Source organism: Nycticebus coucang, chromosome 18, assembly GCF_027406575.1.
Source record: "Nycticebus coucang isolate mNycCou1 chromosome 18, mNycCou1.pri, whole genome shotgun sequence".
Taxonomy (NCBI): Eukaryota; Metazoa; Chordata; class Mammalia; order Primates; family Lorisidae; genus Nycticebus; species Nycticebus coucang.
This window is the reverse complement of record NC_069797.1, coordinates 68,601,346-68,621,380: the sequence shown is the minus strand read 5'-3', so window position 1 is coordinate 68,621,380 and position 20,035 is coordinate 68,601,346. Positions and strand designations below refer to the sequence as shown.

Sequence of the window (20,035 nt, the reverse complement as noted above, 5' to 3'; positions counted from 1 at the left end):
TGGTCTTAAGTAACGATAGTCATGATACAAAATGATCATCTCTGAAAAAATTTGTTTTCTTTCTTTCTTTTTTTTTTTTTTTGCAGTTTTTGGCCAGGGCTGGGCTTGAACCCACCACCTCCAGCATTTGGGGCCAGTGCCCTACTCCTTTGAGCCACTGCCCCATCTCTGAAATTTTGAACTGAAGACAAAGGAGAAGGATTACTATTACAAATCAATTACTTCAGTCATATTAGCCAACTGATGGTTTTGGTTTTAATCTGTGGGTATCATACATACTTACTTCATAAGTGGGAACCCACAAATTTAAAGAAGAGAAATCAAGTCTTTGGGATTCTAAGAATGACTATCATGTTATTCAGTTTTGCTTTACCTTGATGTCAAATAAATGTGCCAAAGTGTAAGTATAGACCTCTTATGGGCAAATTGCTGACCAACGAGGACCTTTATTCCTGTTAAATTTGTTTTCACAAGTAAAGGGTAAAGTGCATTTTTAAACATTACTAATATCATCTTCACAGACCTAGTTTAGGTGGTTATAATGTTAAGATTTCAAATAAGAAAAGTGACTCCTGAGGCCAGAGTGAAAATGCCTTCATTTCTATCCTAGCCATGAAGTCTGGAGAGAAATACCAGCTAAGAGGACAGTTGATATTCATTAATACTTCATATTCTTATAAAAAATCCTGATTGGACATCTTACTGCAATGGCATAAAAAGCATTTAATTGGTGCTTCTGAAAACTATGCTTTCAAAGCATTCATAGTCTTTGTATAATTGAACTTTATTATTTTTTGTTCCCCCCCCAAGTTATTGCTCTGCAATATTTACTTTGCCCTCTTTCTCAATAAACAGGACAGAATGATTAAAAAAGAGATTAGTGTGTGTCAACAAACTCGGGCCCTTCTGCGCAAGAATTTTCTTTGAAAATGGAGAATAAAAAGAGAGAGCTTATTGGTATGGTATATAATATATATTTTCCCATATTTAACACATTAAACTCCATAATGTAGTATCAGGCTACTTTTGTTAATATTTTTGTTCACAAAGTTTAATTTTTAATTATATTGGCTAGTTGATTTGGGATTCTAAATGCAGAATAATATATTTTGAAAAATAGGATACTATATATGGTAAAAGGTGAAATACACTGAAGGACTCATCTGAAAACTCCTGAAAAATAAAGTAACATGGTATAGAATAGAACTAGTCATTCTCCACAATAATTAATCCATTTGAATCTCAGAATCATTTTGATATGTGTTTAGTTAACTTCAGTGTTAGGGGGGAGATAAAAGATAAGCTAGGCAAAATAAAATAGATTTTTAAATAGGCAAATGATAATCCTGTATTGGGGGTATTTTGATTAAGATTATGTTCATTGGTAAAGCGGGAGAAAATATTTATGAGCAAAAATTAGGGAACTTTTTGGAATCTGTTTTCAAGGCTATGATTTTTGTAAACATAGAGTGGTTTCAGAGAGCAGTGTCACTGACTGTCACCATCTTTGCGTTCTGTTGAGTCACTAGCATACTGATACGAACATGACGATGTAGAAATTTGCTACATGTTACTACGAGGTATAACTGGGGCTGCTTTGATCATGCAGGGGTGTCCCACCCGTGGTCTGCAGGCCACATATGGATTATGTAAGGAATTTTCTGCTTATCTGTGGTGATAGATTTCAGGAATTTATGCACGGGCCTCTTTTTATTTTGCTCATCAGCTTTCGTTAGTGTTTGTGTATTTAATGCCTGGCCCAAGACAAATCTTCCAATGTGGTCCAGAGAAGCCAAAAGGTTGTACACCCCTGAGAGGCTGCAGTCTGTTTAGAAATAATACCATTTCAGTGGGAACTAGCTGGATTCATATTATCCTTTTAATTTTTTTTTGTAGAGACAGAGTCTCACTTTACCGCCTTCAGTAGAGTGCCATGATGTCACAGGACTCCTAGCAACCTTTAGCTCTTGGGCTTCCGCGATTCTCCTGCCTCAGCCTCCCGAGCAGCTGGGACTACAGGCGCCTGCCTCAACGCCCGGCTATTTTTTGGTTGCAGTTCAGCCGGGGTTGGGTTTGAACCCACCACCCTTGGTATATGGGGCCGGTGCCCTACTCACTGAGCCACAGGCACCACCCCATATTATCCTTTTAAATACCTAATTCTCTGGAAGAAGTTCAATATAATATTTTAGTTCCTATATTAAGGAAGGATACATCTATATTTATTTCCTACTAGAATTTTATTTTACTTTTTTTAGGTTATAAAAGTACAAGTTTATTTTATATTAGAGATAGTCAAGAGAGTGAGGTGGGGAGAGATGAGAAAAAGAGCAAGAGGATGATGTGGTATCCCAAAGAAAGAAAGGAAGAATGCCCCCGTTACCCACTAGAATTTTAAGAAGCACTAAAATATATTACAGTCCAGAAGTGTAGAAATATTGGTACAATGAACACTCTGTACATCCACAATCCAGAGTTGACAGCTGCCGACATCTTACCATCTTTACTTTCTCTGTCTCCCCCCGACCCCCCCGCCAAATACATGCAACATTTCGTTGCTGTTTCAGCTAGAATCTCAAAAAATTAAGGGCATATACCCCCACATAACCACTGTCCCACTACACAAAATTAACAATTATTCCTTATAATCATCTAATTTCATAGCCAAATTCCTAAATTTCCCCCCAAATATCTTTTAGTTTGTTCAAACTAGGAATAGTTCAGTTATTCCCGTTGAATATTACAAGTTCTTTCTTTATCTGATTGATTCTTCATGCTGTCATTTAACTCTTCCCTTTATCATCTACGTTTCTTGAAACCAGAAAGTTGAATATAAAAGCTTAATTCAATTCAGCTTAAATATTTTTGTGAGCATGTCTTTCATGAGATGCTATGTACTTGTGTTGCTTTACCTATGAGGGCGTAAAATCAATGGTGATTTGACAATTAGGGATGCTGGATCCCTGGGTTAAGATTGACTGACCTACATTATCTCAAAGTCATACATTTTTAAAAGGATGTTTTTTTCTTTAAAGAATAAACATTAATTGGAAAAGAAAAAAATTAGACACTAAAATTAAGTCATGCTATGTGGCAACATAGTCTGTCTTAATATATATTTGGGTATTTCTCACTGTTCTGAACTACATTATAACAAGACCCTGCCTTCCTCCCTCCCTCCCTCCCTCCGTCCCTCCCTCCCTCCCTCCTTTCCTTCCTTCCTTCCTTCCTTCCTTCCTTCCTTCCTTCCTTCCTTCCTTCCTTCCTTCCTTCCTTCCTTCCTTCCTTCCTTCCTTCCTTCCTTCCTTCCTTCCTTCCTTCCTTCCTTCCTTCCTTCTTCCTTCAACAGAGCCTCAAGCTGTTGCCCTGGATAGAGTGCTGTGGTATCACAGCTCACAGCAACCTCCAACTCCTGGGCGTAAGTGATTCTCTTGCCTCCCAAGTAGCTGGGACTACAGGCACCCACCACAATGCCCGGCTATTTTTTGATTGTAGTTGTCATTGTTGTTTGGTGGGCTGGGCTGGATTCTAACCCACCAGCTCTGGTGTATGTGGCTGGTGCCTTAGCTGCTTGAGCTACAGGTGCTGAGCCAGTCTCATTTTTCTTTTGTATGCTGGAGGAATGGATGGTAGCATCATCTCCAGGGCTGTGTTTGTGCATCTTTTCAGAACTCTTCAGGGCTATCCCATTTCCTGAACAACCTCCTTATGTCCAGGGAAATGTGGATCAGTTTAACGACTCTGACGTAGTAGTGGCACATACACCAGCGACTAACACGACACAGAGGATAATGACAGGGTGGCCTTGGCTTCCTTTATGAAAGGTGAGTTGTTCAATGACCAATGTTTCAGTGTTTTGTGTCCTCATGTTTAATTTGAAGTTTTGTTTTGCAATTGAATTTATTTGCATAGCCTATTGGCTAGGGGTTCTCAAATGAGGCAAGGATTCTCTTTACACATTCAGTGAAGGGGTTGATGTGGGCTACCAGTAAAGCTAGGTAGTTGAGAAGTGAAATAGATTCACCTGGGGGCTTTTTAAACAGCACACACACCACTTACGCTTTATTCCAGGAAGTGCAGCAGAAAAAAAAGACCAGGTCCCATTTTAGATGATATAAAGTTAATTTCACTCTTCCCAAACTTAACTTTTAAAAAGTCTTATTCAACTTATCATTCTATAAGAATTTCCAAAAATATATAAGGATTTAATTAGTTTAAATAATAAATAGTAACTATAAACCAATGGTATTTGAAACTCAAAATCAAGTTTAGCAGTGGCATTGAAAAAGCCTTACTGTTAGATATTTGAAAATAGTTAAACTGTGTAGCTCAGGACATGTAAAATCTATTTAAAATCAAACCAGATATTGGCTACTGAAAGTCAAGAAATTCAGGGTTCTTAATCAAAGAGGAGTGAGATTTTTCCTCAAAGCTTTCTCTTTGTATCTGGACTCAGCAAATAGAGATCTTTGTGCTCTGTAGATTGCTGCATTAACTCGATATATACAGAGATAAAAATACCTGAGAGTCATGGTCATGTGTGGGAGGCCTCTGGCTACCATCCTTCATACCCAGTCTGCTCCTGTTAGCAGGACCTATTGGTAGTCAGCTGTGGTCTCCAGCCTGCGCTGTACGGGCCTTTGACCCTGTGTAAGCAAATATCAGGACAAATTCCTTTGCTTCTGTATAATCTTAGTCTACCATCAACTTTCCCTTGCTAGCCCTCATTTCCCTGGAGTCTAATCGGTGGCCATTTCATCTTTTTGTGTAGTTTGCCCAGTCTCTTTGACATCTCAGTTCCAATCACTGTCTTCTGTCTTTCTGAATCTTTTATTTAGCTTCTTGGTATCTCGATTGTCATTTCCAGGGGCAGCTTTCAGCTCTGAGTTCTAATTATTTTATGCTCATTGTTTCCACCTCTGTGTCCAACCTCTCCAAGCTCTGGGATGGGTGTTCCATCCTTGGATACCTTCACCCATTGTGCAATTTTGAGTTTTGGCTTTGACCTGTGTCCCTTGCTCACATTGCTTACAATCATGTTCTGCTGACCAGTGTTGATTCTACCCTGATTTGGATCTCCCTGCTTCCTTCATTTGCTCATTTACCTCAATTTTTTTATTTTTTATACCTCACGAAGCATTCACAGACACCTCAGGGACGAGTCTTCCTGCATGCACAACGCCAGCTATCAGCCACTCTCTTCCCTTAGAGTCTTCACAGCCTTACTTTATGCTTGGAAGGATCGTAGTTTTGAAAGGTATGGCTACACCACAAAAATGAATAGCTTTTTCATCTTAACGTAGACTTTACACTGTGTGAGGTTTAAAATTTATCAATGAAATTTTTAGAACGTAACACAGAAAAATACAAAAAGTGGAGGCCATAAGTTGGACTTCAGTGGTTTCTAAAGTTTCCCTTAGCAATAGATTCGTTAACCACCTATTGAGTGGATTTTCTTCTGTAGATTGTAAACTCTTCCATCATGCAGTGATTATTTTGAGCTTAGTTATTAGAGCGTGTTCCTGACCCTAGAGAATCCACAGGTGGACTATCACTTTACTCTTGATCCTTGTGCCCTGTGGACATGCAGCTTACTTCTACTAGCACACTATTTTCATGTGATAGAAATCAATTCATAATCTCGGTAGGAAAAAACAAAACACTAAATTCTCAAGTTATATAGTATACACGGGATTTTAAGGTTTATGAAACAAAATGGAGATGTGAAATGATGTAATTGATTTGAATGACCAAGACTATATCTTAAGGAAAAGCTTTTATTGGATTTTTGTGATGCTTAAATAAGAAAACATTTGTAAATTTATCTATTTTGAGTAATATATATAAATTAGTATTTTAATGTACTTATCGGCAATTTTAATTGCATCAATTCATTACTATTTGTTTTTAGATCTTTATAGAGACCTTAATAAATGTTCTGACCAGGACATAATGAATTATGGTATTTCCATGACAGCTCTGAAGGAAGTGCTCTCGAACCTACAAGGCAAATCAGCAATTGATGAACCAGGTATAAAAAATATGTGTATAGCAGAAAATATTAAAAAGAGAGAGAGAAAATGGCCATGTATCCACTGTTTGTAGATTTCATGTGTATTTCTGCCTAGCGTATATAGTTGATATCAAACAGCATTGTCCACTTTTAAAAGTATTATAATTATTTCATGTGTAATATGATCAGTCTTGGTGCTAGGCTGATTACTTTCTGACATCTGTCTATCTCTCTTGTCAGCTACTGGCATATTTCTTCTTAACATCCAAAGCTCTCTGCTAGTTATATGAATTGTCATTTTGTCTCTTACTTGCCATTGCTTATAAGAATGTGCTCTTAATTAGTAAATAAATTAATTATAGTTAATATTCACAAATAATGAAATAAGATATTATGTACCCTTAATTTAATTGCAATGATAATAATTAAAAGAATTTAGAAGGATATTATATCCCAACCATGTGCTCAGTCCTTAGATTATATATTTTTAAATTCCCATAATAACCGTATGCTGCAGGTGTTAAAACTGATATTTGGAGAAATTGATTGATTAGCTAAAACTGAACAGCTAATATGTGGTATAAGTAGGATTCAAACAGTCAGCTTGGAAATAATGGAAAGTTCATGGCTTTCCGTTATTTAACACATACCATCTTGAAATAGTTACTGGGATGAAAATCATCAATGATAAACTAAATCTGTGGGGAAAATTCTAGATGACAGAAGAGACCTTCTGGAAACTCAACTGGATAAATTTATCCTTGTACTTTCGCTTAAAACTTACTCTGCAAAAATATCTTTTAGTAAAGAGCTACTGTTATTGTATAAAAGAATAAGTGCTTTTCAGAAGGCTTCCATCAACTGCAAACATTAATTTACTCATTTACTGCAATTGAATTCATGATGTTTGTTTGAATGAAAGCTTTTGACTATAAAGGGTTTGATTATGGGTATCAGTAGCTTAACTTGTTAGAGATGTTATCTCAAATATCCTAACATCATTTTAAAAGTCTTTAAAGAGCGGGCGGCACCTGTGGCCCCACATGCCGAGGGTGGTGGGTTCAAACCCAGCCCCGGCCAAACTACAACAAAAAATAGCTGGGCCTTGTGGCGGGCGCCTGTAGTCCCAGCTGCTTGGGAGGCTGAGGCAAGAGAATCGCGTAAGCCCAAGAGTTAGAGGTTGCTGTGAGCCGTGTGACGCCACGGCACTCTACCCGAGGGCAGAATAGTGAGACTCTGTCTCTACAAAAAAAAAGTCTTTAAAGAGGTGCAAATAACACAGCTTATTATAATGGATTCTTACATGGTTGTAGATTCTGGCATCGGGAAACAAGAGAAAGTAAATGTGACAAGAGATACTGGAAATGAGTCTGAAGTGCAACAGGCTCTTTGTCCTCCTGAAATGAGAAAGGTTGTCAGTAAGGGAACTCTTTGGAGAAGACAGGTCTGTGCTGTAACAAGACTTCACTTCTTAAAATTAAGACATGAAAGGAAAACTCTTTTGTCCTTGTGAGTATCAGACCACTTTAAATTTCTTTATTCATGTATGAAAGAAAGGGTCAGATGTTAAGAAAATAAGTCTATTAATTCAATCATTTACTGAACATGTTTTTGAGTGTTTTTACCAATCCTACTGTGAATAAAACTGACAAGGCCTTTAAACTTATTATCTTGTGTGGAAGAAAAGCACCAATTAAATAATCACTCAATAATTATAGTACAGGTTTATTATATCTTTATTTGAAGACAGCTATGTAGTAGGCATTGTTCTAGGAGGTTTGGTTTTATTAATTTCTACACAGAGCACAAAGCTGTGCCCTTGTGATGTTTACATCTGGTTGAAGGGAAAGGATGAAAATAATAAATAATAAAAATATAAAACTAAATAAATTACATGGCAGACTATTAAAACGGAGTAGAAAGGGGAATGGGGGAGGGAGGGAGTTGTGGGAGCATTACAATTCTAAATAGGCTGGTTAGTGTTGTTCTCATTGAAATGGTCACATTTGAGCCAAGACTAGAAAACATGAGGGGATTAGAAATTAAGGGGAGAATAACTATTTAGAACAGAAAGCATCCATTTAATTTGGCAGAAAGGAAGTCATTAAAGTTTTATCAAGAGAAGATATGATAGTAGATAGATAACTTTCTTACTGGTGCTGGCTTATGGAGGAAAACAGAAAGAGTGGAAGCTCAAAGGAGATGTGAAGTCAGGAGGAAAGTTGATTTTCTAATGAATGTGAGAACATTCTTCAGTGATGAGGGAATAATTAGCCAGTAGAATGAAATTAATTGAAATTGAAGGACAGTGAAGTAATTGAGCAAAGTCTTATGGAGAGTGGAGGGGATTGGATTCAGAGCAATATTGATAAGGACTCACTATATTTAATTTTATTTAATTTATAAAATTTAATAAAATTGGAAGATAATAGGACCAAAGACCTATTATCTATTTCAACAGAAGGAAAGAATAAGAGGTTGGCTGGGTGTAATGGCTTATGCCTGTAATCTTAGCACTTTTATAAGCTGAGACAAGAAGATTGCTTGAGGCTAGGAGTGTAAGACCAGCCTGGGCAATATAGCAATACCCTATCTCTTTATAAAATAAGAAAAGTTAGCCAGGCATGGTGGTATACACCTCTAGTCCCAGCTTCTCTAGAGGCTGAGGTGGGAGGATTGCTTGAGCTCAGAAGTTTGAGGCTGCAGTGAGCTATTTTTATTTCACTGCATTCCAGCCTGAGTGATAGAGCAAGACCCTGTGTCTAAAGAATAAAAAAAATTAAAAGAGAATTAGTAAATCGTGAATCTTTTTCATTTGATAAGATGCAAGAGTTTCTATCTAATAAACTCCATTTTTTTTCCTATGAAATACGAGGCTGATGGGGAGAAAGAGATGAGTTGGAGGTCTGCTGAGAAAGTAGTCATTGCAAAGAGTATACTCCTGTGTTTGTTAGAGAGACAGAAAAATTGCTTGGAAGTATTTCATTTGCAGTTTGAGCTGGTGCAATGAGTTCTAGGATCTAAAAATACTGTGTTAAATATTGCATTTAGTTCCACTAAAATTAAAAATATGTAAAAAACAACTGATGAAAGTTGAAATTTTACTTGTCTTTGTGCACATTGAGGGCTTAAATCTATAGTGTAAAATAGGGTTTCTTTCCCTTCAAAACTACCCAGGTGAGCGATTTGAGGCCCCTGGTATCCTATAAAACTATTTCCTAAATTGTCTCAGTAAGCCCACAGAGGAGATCCCCCTTTTCTTCTTGATACTCTGTTACCCTTGAACACCTTGCAGTGTAAACACATTATGCAAATGTTAAGCCAATTTTCAGATTAATCTCACTGTATGTTTCATTTTATCTAAGAACCATATATGTAAATTGAATTTCTATAGTTAACATTTATATAATATATTTGTGACTTAAATAATCAGAGGAAAATAGTTTCAGACTTAGGTTTTAATTTTATTTTACTTAGATCAGTGATATTTGGAGTTAATTTTGTCACCCTTATTCTAGAGAAGGTAATGTCTGGAGTAGTTCATCAAACTCCTCACTGGGAACACACCCAGGGTGTGTTTCCTTTCTCTGTAACAACTCCCGAAGCTGTCTCTTACCAGCCTGGTCATTAATAATACAGGTAGGAAATAGGGCTTAAATTTCATATTAATTTTTATCATTAAACATTGTCATCAAAGATCTGTAGAGAGCACAAACCTGAGAGATAATGGAGAAAAATGGTGTGTATCCAGCTTGCTTCAAATTAAGGAAATTAATGGGCTCATTTTCTAAAGAAAATAATGGACATGATGGCAAATATCAAGTTCACTTGATTTTGTAAAGTTGTTTTGAAGGGTACTAGTATTGTAAATATCATTGCAAAGTTAGTGAGATATGGATAGCGGATTAGGATTGATTTGTATTACTAGAACAAACATGACTGATAAGGTGCATTTTATGTGAATTATGTATTATTACAAATATTATAGGGCTGTGGGAAAGTTTTTCAAAGTCATTAAAGAAACATTTTATTTCTTTGAGAATTACAATCTTAATTCTCATGAATAAACTCTCTTTAACTTTATGAGGATTACAAAATAAATGAATGTATTTCTTTTTTTTTTTTGTAGAGACAGAGTCTCACTTTATCACCCTCGGTAGAGTGCCATGGCGTCACACAGCTCACAGCAACCTCCAACTCCTAGGCTTAAGCAATTCTCTTGCCTCAGCCTCCCGAGTAGCTGGGGCTACAGGCGCCCGCCACAATGCCCGGCTATTTTTTTGGTTGCAGTTTGGCCGGGGCTGGGCCTGAACCCGCCACCCTCGGTATATGGGGCCAGCGCCTTACCGACTGAGCCACAGGCGCCGCCCAACTGAATGTATTTCTGAAAGGAGTTTGTTACACTGAGGATGGTAGACTAGATTTCAATGTCCTAGCATCAGAGTACATCAGTGTACTCCCCCATAGAGTGAGGTTGTTTGCCAGGCTATTCTGGAGTTTTCCTGACATATAGGAAATGATTATTATTTTAAAGCTTTGACTTTTGTTTTCTTGATTTTCTTTCTTGTTTCCTTACCCTGTCAACTCCAATAGGATCAAATATCGAAGATCTTATGCATTCGCTACTGTGTCAGGATATAGTTTTGGAAGTAGATGACTTTAGCAATAGAAATGGCTCAGATGATCCTTCACACAATGGAGACATCATAGTGTCTGGTGAGCAGAAGGTGTGTTTGCCATTATGTACAGTTTTATCATGATTTTTTTTTTTTTGCCACATTCTAATACTTTGAACTATAGAAGGGCAACTCAATCATTCAGGGTCATTTATTTACTATAAAAGCAATGTATTTTAATAGAAAAATTCAAACATGACTACAGTATAGAATATAGAACAGCAGTCCCCAGATTGGATTAAAGATGGCGGCCGAGTAACAGCTTCCCTGCAACTGGGAACAGCGAGTCTGAGGAGACAAGACTCCAGGCATCTCTGGCAGGTGGGATCTGCCTATAATCATCCCTTTGTGGATACAGGGAGCCAGCAAGGGACTTCTGGACCCCAAGAGGAGGACAAAAACAGTGGAAAACTGGCGAGTGGTTGCATGTGTTCGATTGACCTAATCACGCTGGTAACCGTAAGTACAAGCAGCAGTGAGACTGCAAACTGGAAAGGCCTTACCTGTGAACTGTTTCGGTGTTCTTGGACTTGGCACTCAGTTGAACTGCCTTGGGGAGAGCTTGAGCAGGAGTGTGAAGAACTTTGGGCATTGTCTGGGGCCCCAGACTGAGCCACTGAGCTGGGCACAGGAAGCCATTGTGAAAGAACTGCCCCGGCAAGCTCTGCCCTCAGGGTCTCAGAGCAAGGATTGGGCGGGTCAAAGTAACCTATGACTGGGCAGCCTAGAGGCAGGGACTGAGCTGCCTTACAGCCTTAATCCTTAGGGGCAGAGTGAGATGGTTTTGGGCACACTGGAGCCTTGGGCTGTAGCCCCGGGTGGAGTGCCGTGACCTCACAGCTCATAGCAACCTCAAACTCCTGGGCTTGGCGCCACCCGGACCTCCATAAGAGCTGTGCAGTGACCCCAACCAGTGACCCGCACCCACTGGGCCTCTGCATTACCTGACCAGGAACTGCAGGAGCCATGCAACCCTGCGTCCTGCCTCCTGTGTCCTCCCAGCTTCCACACTAGCCCGTTCATCTGGACAGGGACTCTGGTAGCTGCGTGTCCTTTGGAGCCCTCCCTGCCTCTGCACAGAGCTCTTCTCCTGGCCAGAGACTGCTGGAGCCTTGGGCTCTCTGTGCCAAAGTCACTGGGCGCCTGGCACTCCCAGAACCATGCGCACCACCCCCAGCCCTGTTGCTGGATCTGGGTGTGTCACAAACCGGAGCTGCTTCCACAACCAGAACTCCCTAGCTAGAGCAGCCCCAGAGGAACTACACAGGGTCACTCCCTACAAAGATCCAACAACAATAGAGTGATCCCGCTGGGGTCTAATCTTGGAGAGACACCTCCTCAACTCTGAGGACAGCCAGAGGCAACGGTGAAAAATAATCATGAGGCAAAATCAACAGAAAAACTCTGGCAATATGAATAATCAGAGTAGATCAACTCCCCCAAGGATCAATGGGGCAGAAACAGCACAAGACCCCTTCCACAAACAAACAGCTGAGATGTCAGAAATTGAATTCAGGATCTGGATAGCAAATAAGATCGAATTAGAATTCCAAAAGTTATCTCAAGAATTCAACGGATTCAAAGACCAAATGACCAAAGATTTTGACACATTGAGACAAGAAGTTGCATCCCTCAAAGATCTGAGAAACACAGTAGAATCCCTCAGTAACAGAATGGAGCAAGCACAAGAAAGGATTTCTGACATTGAAGACAAAGCTTTCGAACGCTCCCAAACCCTCAAAGAAGAAGAGAAATGGAGAGCAAAAACATACCACTCTCTCAGAGAGCTCTCGGATAATTTGAAGAAAACCAATATTCGTCTTATAGGGATCCCTGAAAGTGATGAAGTGGCTTCACAAGGCACAGAGTCTCTTCTCCATGAGATTATGAAGGAGAACTTTCCAGACATGCCAAGAGATTCCGAAATTCAGATAGCAGACTGTTTCAGAGCTCCAGCATGACTCAACCCAAATAAGACATCTCCCAGACACATCATAATCAATTTCACTAAAGTTAATATGAAAGAGAAAATTCTGAAAGCTGCCAGATGAAAGAAAACCATTACCTACAAGGGGAAGAATATCAGAATAACTGCAGATCTCTCTGCTAAAACCTTTCAAGCTAGAAGAGGATGGTCATCGACTTTTAATCTCCTAAAACAAAATAACTTTCAACCCAGGATCCTGTACCCAGCTAAACAGAGCTTCATTTATGACGGAGAAATTAAATACTTCAACAACATTCACATGTTGAAGAAATTTGCCACAACTAAACCAGCTCTACAGGACATTCTTAGAACTATCCTCCATAAAGACCAGCATAATTCTCCACCACAAAAGTAAACCCACCCCAAAAAATTTTTGATCAAATTCCAACTTCCACAGTCGCAAAAGGATGAAAAATGTCCACCGGTCTCTTGAAAGGCTTATCAATACTCTCAATTAATGTGAATGGTTTAAATTTTCCTCTAAAGAGGCATAGGTTGGCGGACTGGATACAAAAACTCAAGCCAGATATCTGCTGCATCCAAGAATCGCATCTTACATTAAAAGACAGATATAGACTCAAGGTGAAGGGATGGTCATCTATATTCCAGGCTAATGGAAAGCAGAAAAGAGCAGGCGTTGCAATCCTGTTCGCAGACACAATAGGCTTTAAACCAACCAAAATAATTAAGGATAAGGATGGACACTTCATATCTGTTCGAGGTAATACTCAATATGATGAGATCTCAATTATTAATATTTATGCACCCAACCACAACGCACCGCAATTTATAAGAGAAACTCTAACAGACATGAGCAACTCGATTTCCTCCACTTCCATAGTAGTTGGAGATTTTAACACCCCTTTAGCAGTCCTGGATAGATCCTCCAGAAAGAAGCTAAGCAAAGAAATTTTAGATTTAAACTCAACCATTCAACATCTGGACTTAACAGACATCTACAGAACATTTCATCCCCAAAAAACTGAATACACATTCTTCTCATCAGCCCACGGAACATACTCCAAAATCGACCACATCCTAGGCCACAAATCTAACCTCAGCAAAATTAAAAAAATAGAAATTCTTCCTTGCATCTTCTCAGACCATCATGGAATAAAAGTTGAACTAAATAACAACAGGAACCTGCATACCCATACAAAAACATGGAAGCTAAACAATCTTATGCTGAAGGATACATGGGTTATAGATGAGATTAAGAAGGAAATCACCATATTTTTGGAACAAAACAACAATCAAGACACGAATTACCAGAACCTCTGGGATACTGCAAAGGCAGTCCTAAGAGGGAAATTTATAACACTGTAAGCCTTCCTCAAGAAAACAGAAAGAGAGGAAGTCAATAACTTAATGGAACATCTCAAGCAACTGGAGAAAGAAGAACACTTCAACCCCAAACGCAGCAGAAGAAAACAAATAACCAAAATCATAGCAGAATTAAATGAAATTGAAAACAAAAGAACTATACAACAGATCAATAAATCCAAAAGCTGGTTTTTTGAAAAGATCAATAAAATAGATAAACCTTTGGCCAACCTAACCAGGAAAAAAAGAGTAAAACCTCTAATTTCATCAATCAGAAATGGTAATGATGAAATAACAACAGACCCCTCAGAAATTCAAAAAATCCTTAACAAATACTACAAGAAACTCTACTCTCACAAATATAAAATCTGAAAGAAATCGACCAATACCTGGAAACACGCCACCTACCAAGACTTAGCCAGAACGAAGTGGAAATGTTGAACAGGCCTATATTAAGTTCTGAAATAGCATCAACTATACAAAAATCTCTCTAAAAAGAAAAGCCCAGGACCAGATGGCTTTACGTCAGAATTCTACCAAACATTTACAGAAGAACTAGTACCTATACTACTAAACCTCTTCCAAAATATAGAAAAAGAAGGAATATTACCCAGCACATTCTACGAAGCAAACATCACCTTGATCCCCAAACCAGGGAAAGACCCAACAAGAAAAGAAAATTATAGACCAATATTACTAATGAATATAGATGCTAAAATACTCAATAAGATCCTAACAAACAGAATCCAACATCACATCAAAAAAATTATACACCATGACCAAGTCGGATTAATCCCAGGGTCTCAAGGCTGGTTCAATATATATAAATCTATAAATGTAATTCAACACATAAACAAACTTAAAAATAAAGACCATATGATTCTTTCAATTGATGCAGGAAAAGCTTTTGATAATATCCAGCATCCCTTCATGATCAGAGCACTTAAGAAAATTGGTGTAGAAGGGACATTTCTTAAACTAATAGAGGCCATCTACAGCAAACCCACAGCCAATATCATATTGAATGGAGTTAAATTGAAATCATTTCCACTTAGATCAGGAACCAGGCAAGGTTGACCATTGTCTCCATTGCTCTTTAACATTGTAATGGAAGTTTTAGCCATTGCAATTAGGGAAGAAAAGGCGATCAAGGGTATCCACATAGGGTCAGAAGAGATCAAACTTTCACTCTTTGCAGATGATATAATCGTATATCTGGAAAACACTAGGGATTCTACTACAAAAATTTTAGAAGTGATCAAGGAATATAGCAATGTCTCAGGCTACAAAATCAACACCCATAAATCTGTAGCCTTTATCTATACCAACAATAATCAAGCCAAACAAACAGTCAAGGACTCTATTCCTTTCACAGTAATGCCAAAGAAGATGAAATATTTAGGAGTATACCTAACAAAGGATGTGAAGTATCTCTACAAAGAGAACTATGAAACTCTAAGAAAAGAAATAGCCGAAGATGTTAACAGATGGAAACACATACCATGCTCATGGCTGGGAAAAATCAACATTGTTAAAATGTCCATACTGCCCAAAGCAATATATAACTTTAATGCAATTCCTATTAAAGCTCCATTGTCATACTTTAAAGATCTTGAAAAAAAATAATATGTCGCGGACCGCCAGTCGAATGAGTCTCAGTCCGAGGGCTTTCAGGGCGAACGGCTCAGGTTGATTGGAAGGTCGACGCAGGGTGATTTGACAGACTACTACACACCACGAGTGATGAGGAAAGTAGCTGCAACTTTACTGAATTTTAAGAGTGTCTTTTATACATTTTTGACAAAGCATTACAAATCACAAAAGACATTTTTATGACTTGCAGGTGGTCACAAGTTCTTATCTTGTCTTACAAATGTAAGCATTCAACCATCTATCTTACACAGTGTTTTGCCCGCAAGGGGGAACAAAGGCAGCTGTGAGGTAGCTGATAAGCAGCAGTTACTTTTCAGCTTCCTTTATCTAAAGTTGAATGTGTTTTTTAACATACAACACTACTTTCTTTCATAGTTTTATTTTCATGATTATATATAGTTGTTATGATTAGAGGTGTATTATGAATCATATAAGTGATTAGAGTGTGAAGGAAACATGAGAAATAAAAGGATATTGTATGAAAACTAAACTATATTGAAAGTGAGGTTAGGAAAGACAAGGTTAGAGATAGGGGGAAAGGGTGGGTGGATATCAGGTTGGAAACATCTTGTTTGTGGTATTTACATTCTTTTGATGCACTGTATATTTTCAAGGTTTTGCTCTTTGGAGGGAGGTGGTTTATTTTTTCAAGGTTTTTGTTCTAAGGAAGTGGTTTCATTAGTAACACCTGGTTGCTTCCCCTTATCTAGGAATGTCAAGGCTTGTAACTTCTCTTAGTTCTGTAATTGTTCTCAGTTTCTTATGATCTCTTTTAAAAACAGCTGAACATATTCTTTTATGTATAATGTTTGACTACTTCTATATATTTTTACTCTAATTAGTAACTATATTTTGATTCATAGTTAATTGTTTATTAAACATTAAACTACTCTATTGATTTGTGTTACATATGAAAATTAGTGAGGTAAGATGTTTTTCTAAGTAAAGTTTTACTGCAGGAGGTGTCATGTTGGAACATCTTGTTTGCCGTGCCTGCATTCTCTCGATGTACTATTTCAATTCACTGACATTTATGGTGGGGACGTGCTGTTGTACAGGCTCTCTTGGAGCCACTGAGTCCGGCACAGCCATACTTGCTGTGTTTAATTGTGGATCAGTAAGTCACTGTGTTTATTCTTAGTTTCTCAAAACAATCAGGCAATAATCAGTCATTCAACTGAACAGACAGGTTTCAGGGTAAAGGTTTCTTAGGCTTTTATGCCGCACCTCATGACTTCCTACGTTCACTAAAAGGCATGCTAGGCAACTTATGCGCTGCTGTCGCAAGCCAGGGGGACTGGGGGCAACGCTCCGGGGAGCACTCACCGCCTTACCACAGTTTTTACAACGCGGACAGAGCCATCCCGCCACGGCTTGATGCCGGGGGTGCGGCAATAATACTTCGTTTTATATGGAATCAGAAAAAACCTCGAATAGCCAAAACATTACTGAGCAATAAAAACAAAGCAGGAGGTATCACGCTACCAGACCTGAGCCTGTACTATAAATCCATAGTGATCAAAACAGCATGGTACTGGCACAAAAGCGGAGAAGTAGATGTCTGGAACAGAATAGAGAACCAAGAGATGGATCCAGCTATTTACCGTTATTTGATCTTTGACAAGCCAATTAAAAACATTCAGTGGGGAAAAGATTCCCTATTTAACAAATGGTTCTGGGTAAACTGGCTGGCAACCTGTAGAAGATTGAAACTGGACCCACACCTTTCACCATTAACTAAGATAGACTCTCACTGGATAAAAGATTTAAACTTAAGACATGAAACTATAAAAATACTTGAAGAAAGTGCAGGGAAAACTCTTGAAGGAATCGGCCTGGGTGAATATTTTATGAGGAGGACTCCCCAGGCAATTGAAGCAGTATCAAAAATACACTACTGGGACCTGATCAAACTAAAAAGCTTCTGCACAGCCAAGAACATAGTGGGTAAAGCACGCAGACAGCCCTCAGAATGGGAGATAATATTTGCAGGTTATACCTCCGATAAAGGTCTAATAACCAGAATCCACAGAGAACTCAAACGTATTAACAAGAAAAGAACACGTGACCCCATCTCAGGGTGGGCAAGGGACTTGAAGAGAAACTTCTCTAAAGAAGACCAATGCAAAATCTACAAACACATGAAAAAAAGCTCATCATCCTTAATCATCAGAGAAATGCAAATCAAAACTACTCTGAGATATCACCTAACCCCAGTAAGAGTAGCCCACATAACAAAATCCCAAAACCAGAAATGTTGGCGTGAATGTGGAGGAAAGGGCACACTTTTACACTGCTGGTGGGAATGCACACTAATACGTTTCTTCTGGAAGGATGTTTGGAGAATACTTAGAGACCTAAAAATAGACCTGCCATTCGATCCTATAATTCCTTTACTAGGTTTATACCCAGAAGACCAAAAGTCACAATATAACAAAGACATCTGTACCAGAATGTTTATTGCAGCCCAATTCATAATTGCTACGTCATGGAAGAAGCCCAAGTGCCCATCGACCCACGAATGGACTAGCAAACTGTGGTACATATATACCATGGAATACTATGCAGCCTTAAAGAAAGATGGAGACTTTACCTCTTTCATGTTTACATGGATGGAGCTGGAACATATTCTTCTTAGCAAAGTATCTCAGGAATGGAAGAAAAAGTATCCAATGTACTCAGCTCTACTATGAAGCTAAATTTTAGCTTTCACATGAAGACTATAACCCAACTGTAGCTCAAGACTGTGGGGAAAAGGCCAAGGAAGGGGAAGGGAGGGGTACGGTTTTGGTGGAGGGAGGGTAATGGTGGGGCCACATCTATGGTGCATCTTAGAATGGGTACAGGTGATTGCACTAATGTACACAGCTATGATTTAACAATAAAAAAAAAAAGGGAAAAAAAAAAAAAAAAAAAGAACAGCAGTCCCTAGCTTTTTGGCACCAGGCACTGGTTCCATGGAAGACAGTTTTTCTACGGACCAGGGTGAGGGGGTGAGTGGGGAGCAGCTATAAATACAGATGAAGCTTCTTAACTTGCTGGCCCCCTGCTCAACTCCTGCCGTGCAGCTTGGCTCTTAACAGGCCATGGACCAGTATGGGTGTGTGGCCTGGTGTTGGGGACTGCAAACATAGAAGGTATAATTCTCTCCACAATTCCGTTTCTTAGTTTTTCTGTATTATATTACAGCTAGTAGTTTGGTAAATATCTCCTATACTCTTTTCCTTCATAAAAACACAAACTTACCATATAGAGAATGACCCATTATTTGAAAACTTAAAAATGTATTTTCTAAATTGGAATAATGTTGAAGACCTGCAACATAAAATGTAAATCTTTGACATCTTTTCATGTTAGTAAATATTAATGCATTTTATTTACAAAACAAGTCACTTGAATTATTAATACAAAATGATTTATTCTTGTTCCAATTCAGAAAAGGCAGAAGTGTCAAAGCAAAATTAATAGTCTCCTTCTCACCCTGATTTTACTCTGGTAATATATGGAATATACAATAAATATATTTACTCTAAACATTTTGAACTTATATTTATGTACCTTTTTTTTTTTTTTAAGGATTACAGATTTTCAGTTGCATGTAATACCAAGAAAATGAATTGTTTTCCTGGTCTTATGGGAATTGTTAGCAATGCCCTTCTTGGACTTCTCGACTTTACGGAGTTTATTCAAACAGAGAGGAATGTGTTTCCTCGTGTAAGTTTAGTATGGCTTTATATACAAGAGTCAACCTGGCTGAGGGATAATGGATGAGGGCTCTAGAGCTACCACTGAGTTCAAATCTTACTAGAAGTTTCTTAGCTACTTTTTGCCTTTGTGTCATCTGTAAAATGGGACATATGGTAGTACCTGCTTTGTTAATGTGAAGATTAAAGGAGAGTACTGACCACCTGGAACACAGCCTAGTGTATAATTTTTCATCCATTCAAAGAATACTTCTCAAATGTTTACTGTGTCCTGGTGCTTGTAGGTGCTGTGGATACTGTGTGAGCAGAATATACAAAAAAATCCCACTCCCATTCTTATAAGGGGGAAATTAAACATTCAATACATGTATGCCTTTACTTATCCTTTTTCTCAAAATTTCAAAATATTGAGGGAGAAGAAATCTTTTAGTTTACATGGATTTCTTGTTGGGAATTGTGTTTCTTTAGAAGAGTTAAGAATTATAGTTTTTTTCTAGTTGCATTTTTACCTCAAACAGTTTTTTCTTTTTAAAGGAAACTAATTATAATTCTTTTTTTTTTTTTACATACTTATAACCTAACAAAACACTTTTAGTTAGAATAGGGATTAGTTCAATGCTCGCCAGTTGAGGACTATGTTTTATTTTTATTTTTAGCCATGCTTTCTCCTTCAGTCGGG

The 20,035-nt window shown here is 38.2% G+C and overlaps 1 protein-coding gene across 4 annotated transcripts; it reads left to right on the top strand.

Moving 5' to 3' along the window:
* The first annotated feature begins 5,060 nt into the window (after window positions 1–5,060).
* Window positions 5,061–19,766, top strand: LOC128571188 (ATP-binding cassette sub-family A member 10-like). Of its 4 annotated transcripts, XR_008375694.1 has the most exons (5): window positions 5,061–5,257; window positions 5,912–6,031; window positions 7,327–7,522; window positions 10,607–10,740; window positions 11,048–11,319. XR_008375694.1 is itself a non-coding variant. In XM_053570864.1 (4 exons), exons 1-4 carry the CDS (start codon window positions 5,230–5,232, stop codon window positions 19,421–19,423), a joined length of 477 nt encoding a protein of 158 aa, XP_053426839.1. In that variant the 5' UTR covers window positions 5,061–5,229; the 3' UTR covers window positions 19,424–19,766. The 4 variants fall into 4 exon arrangements, 3 of the variants coding, with proteins under 3 accessions (XP_053426839.1, XP_053426841.1, XP_053426840.1); XM_053570864.1 differs by lacking the exons at window positions 7,327–7,522; window positions 11,048–11,319 and adding an exon at window positions 19,229–19,766; XM_053570866.1 differs by lacking the exon at window positions 7,327–7,522.
* Window positions 19,767–20,035: the final 269 nt, after the last annotated feature.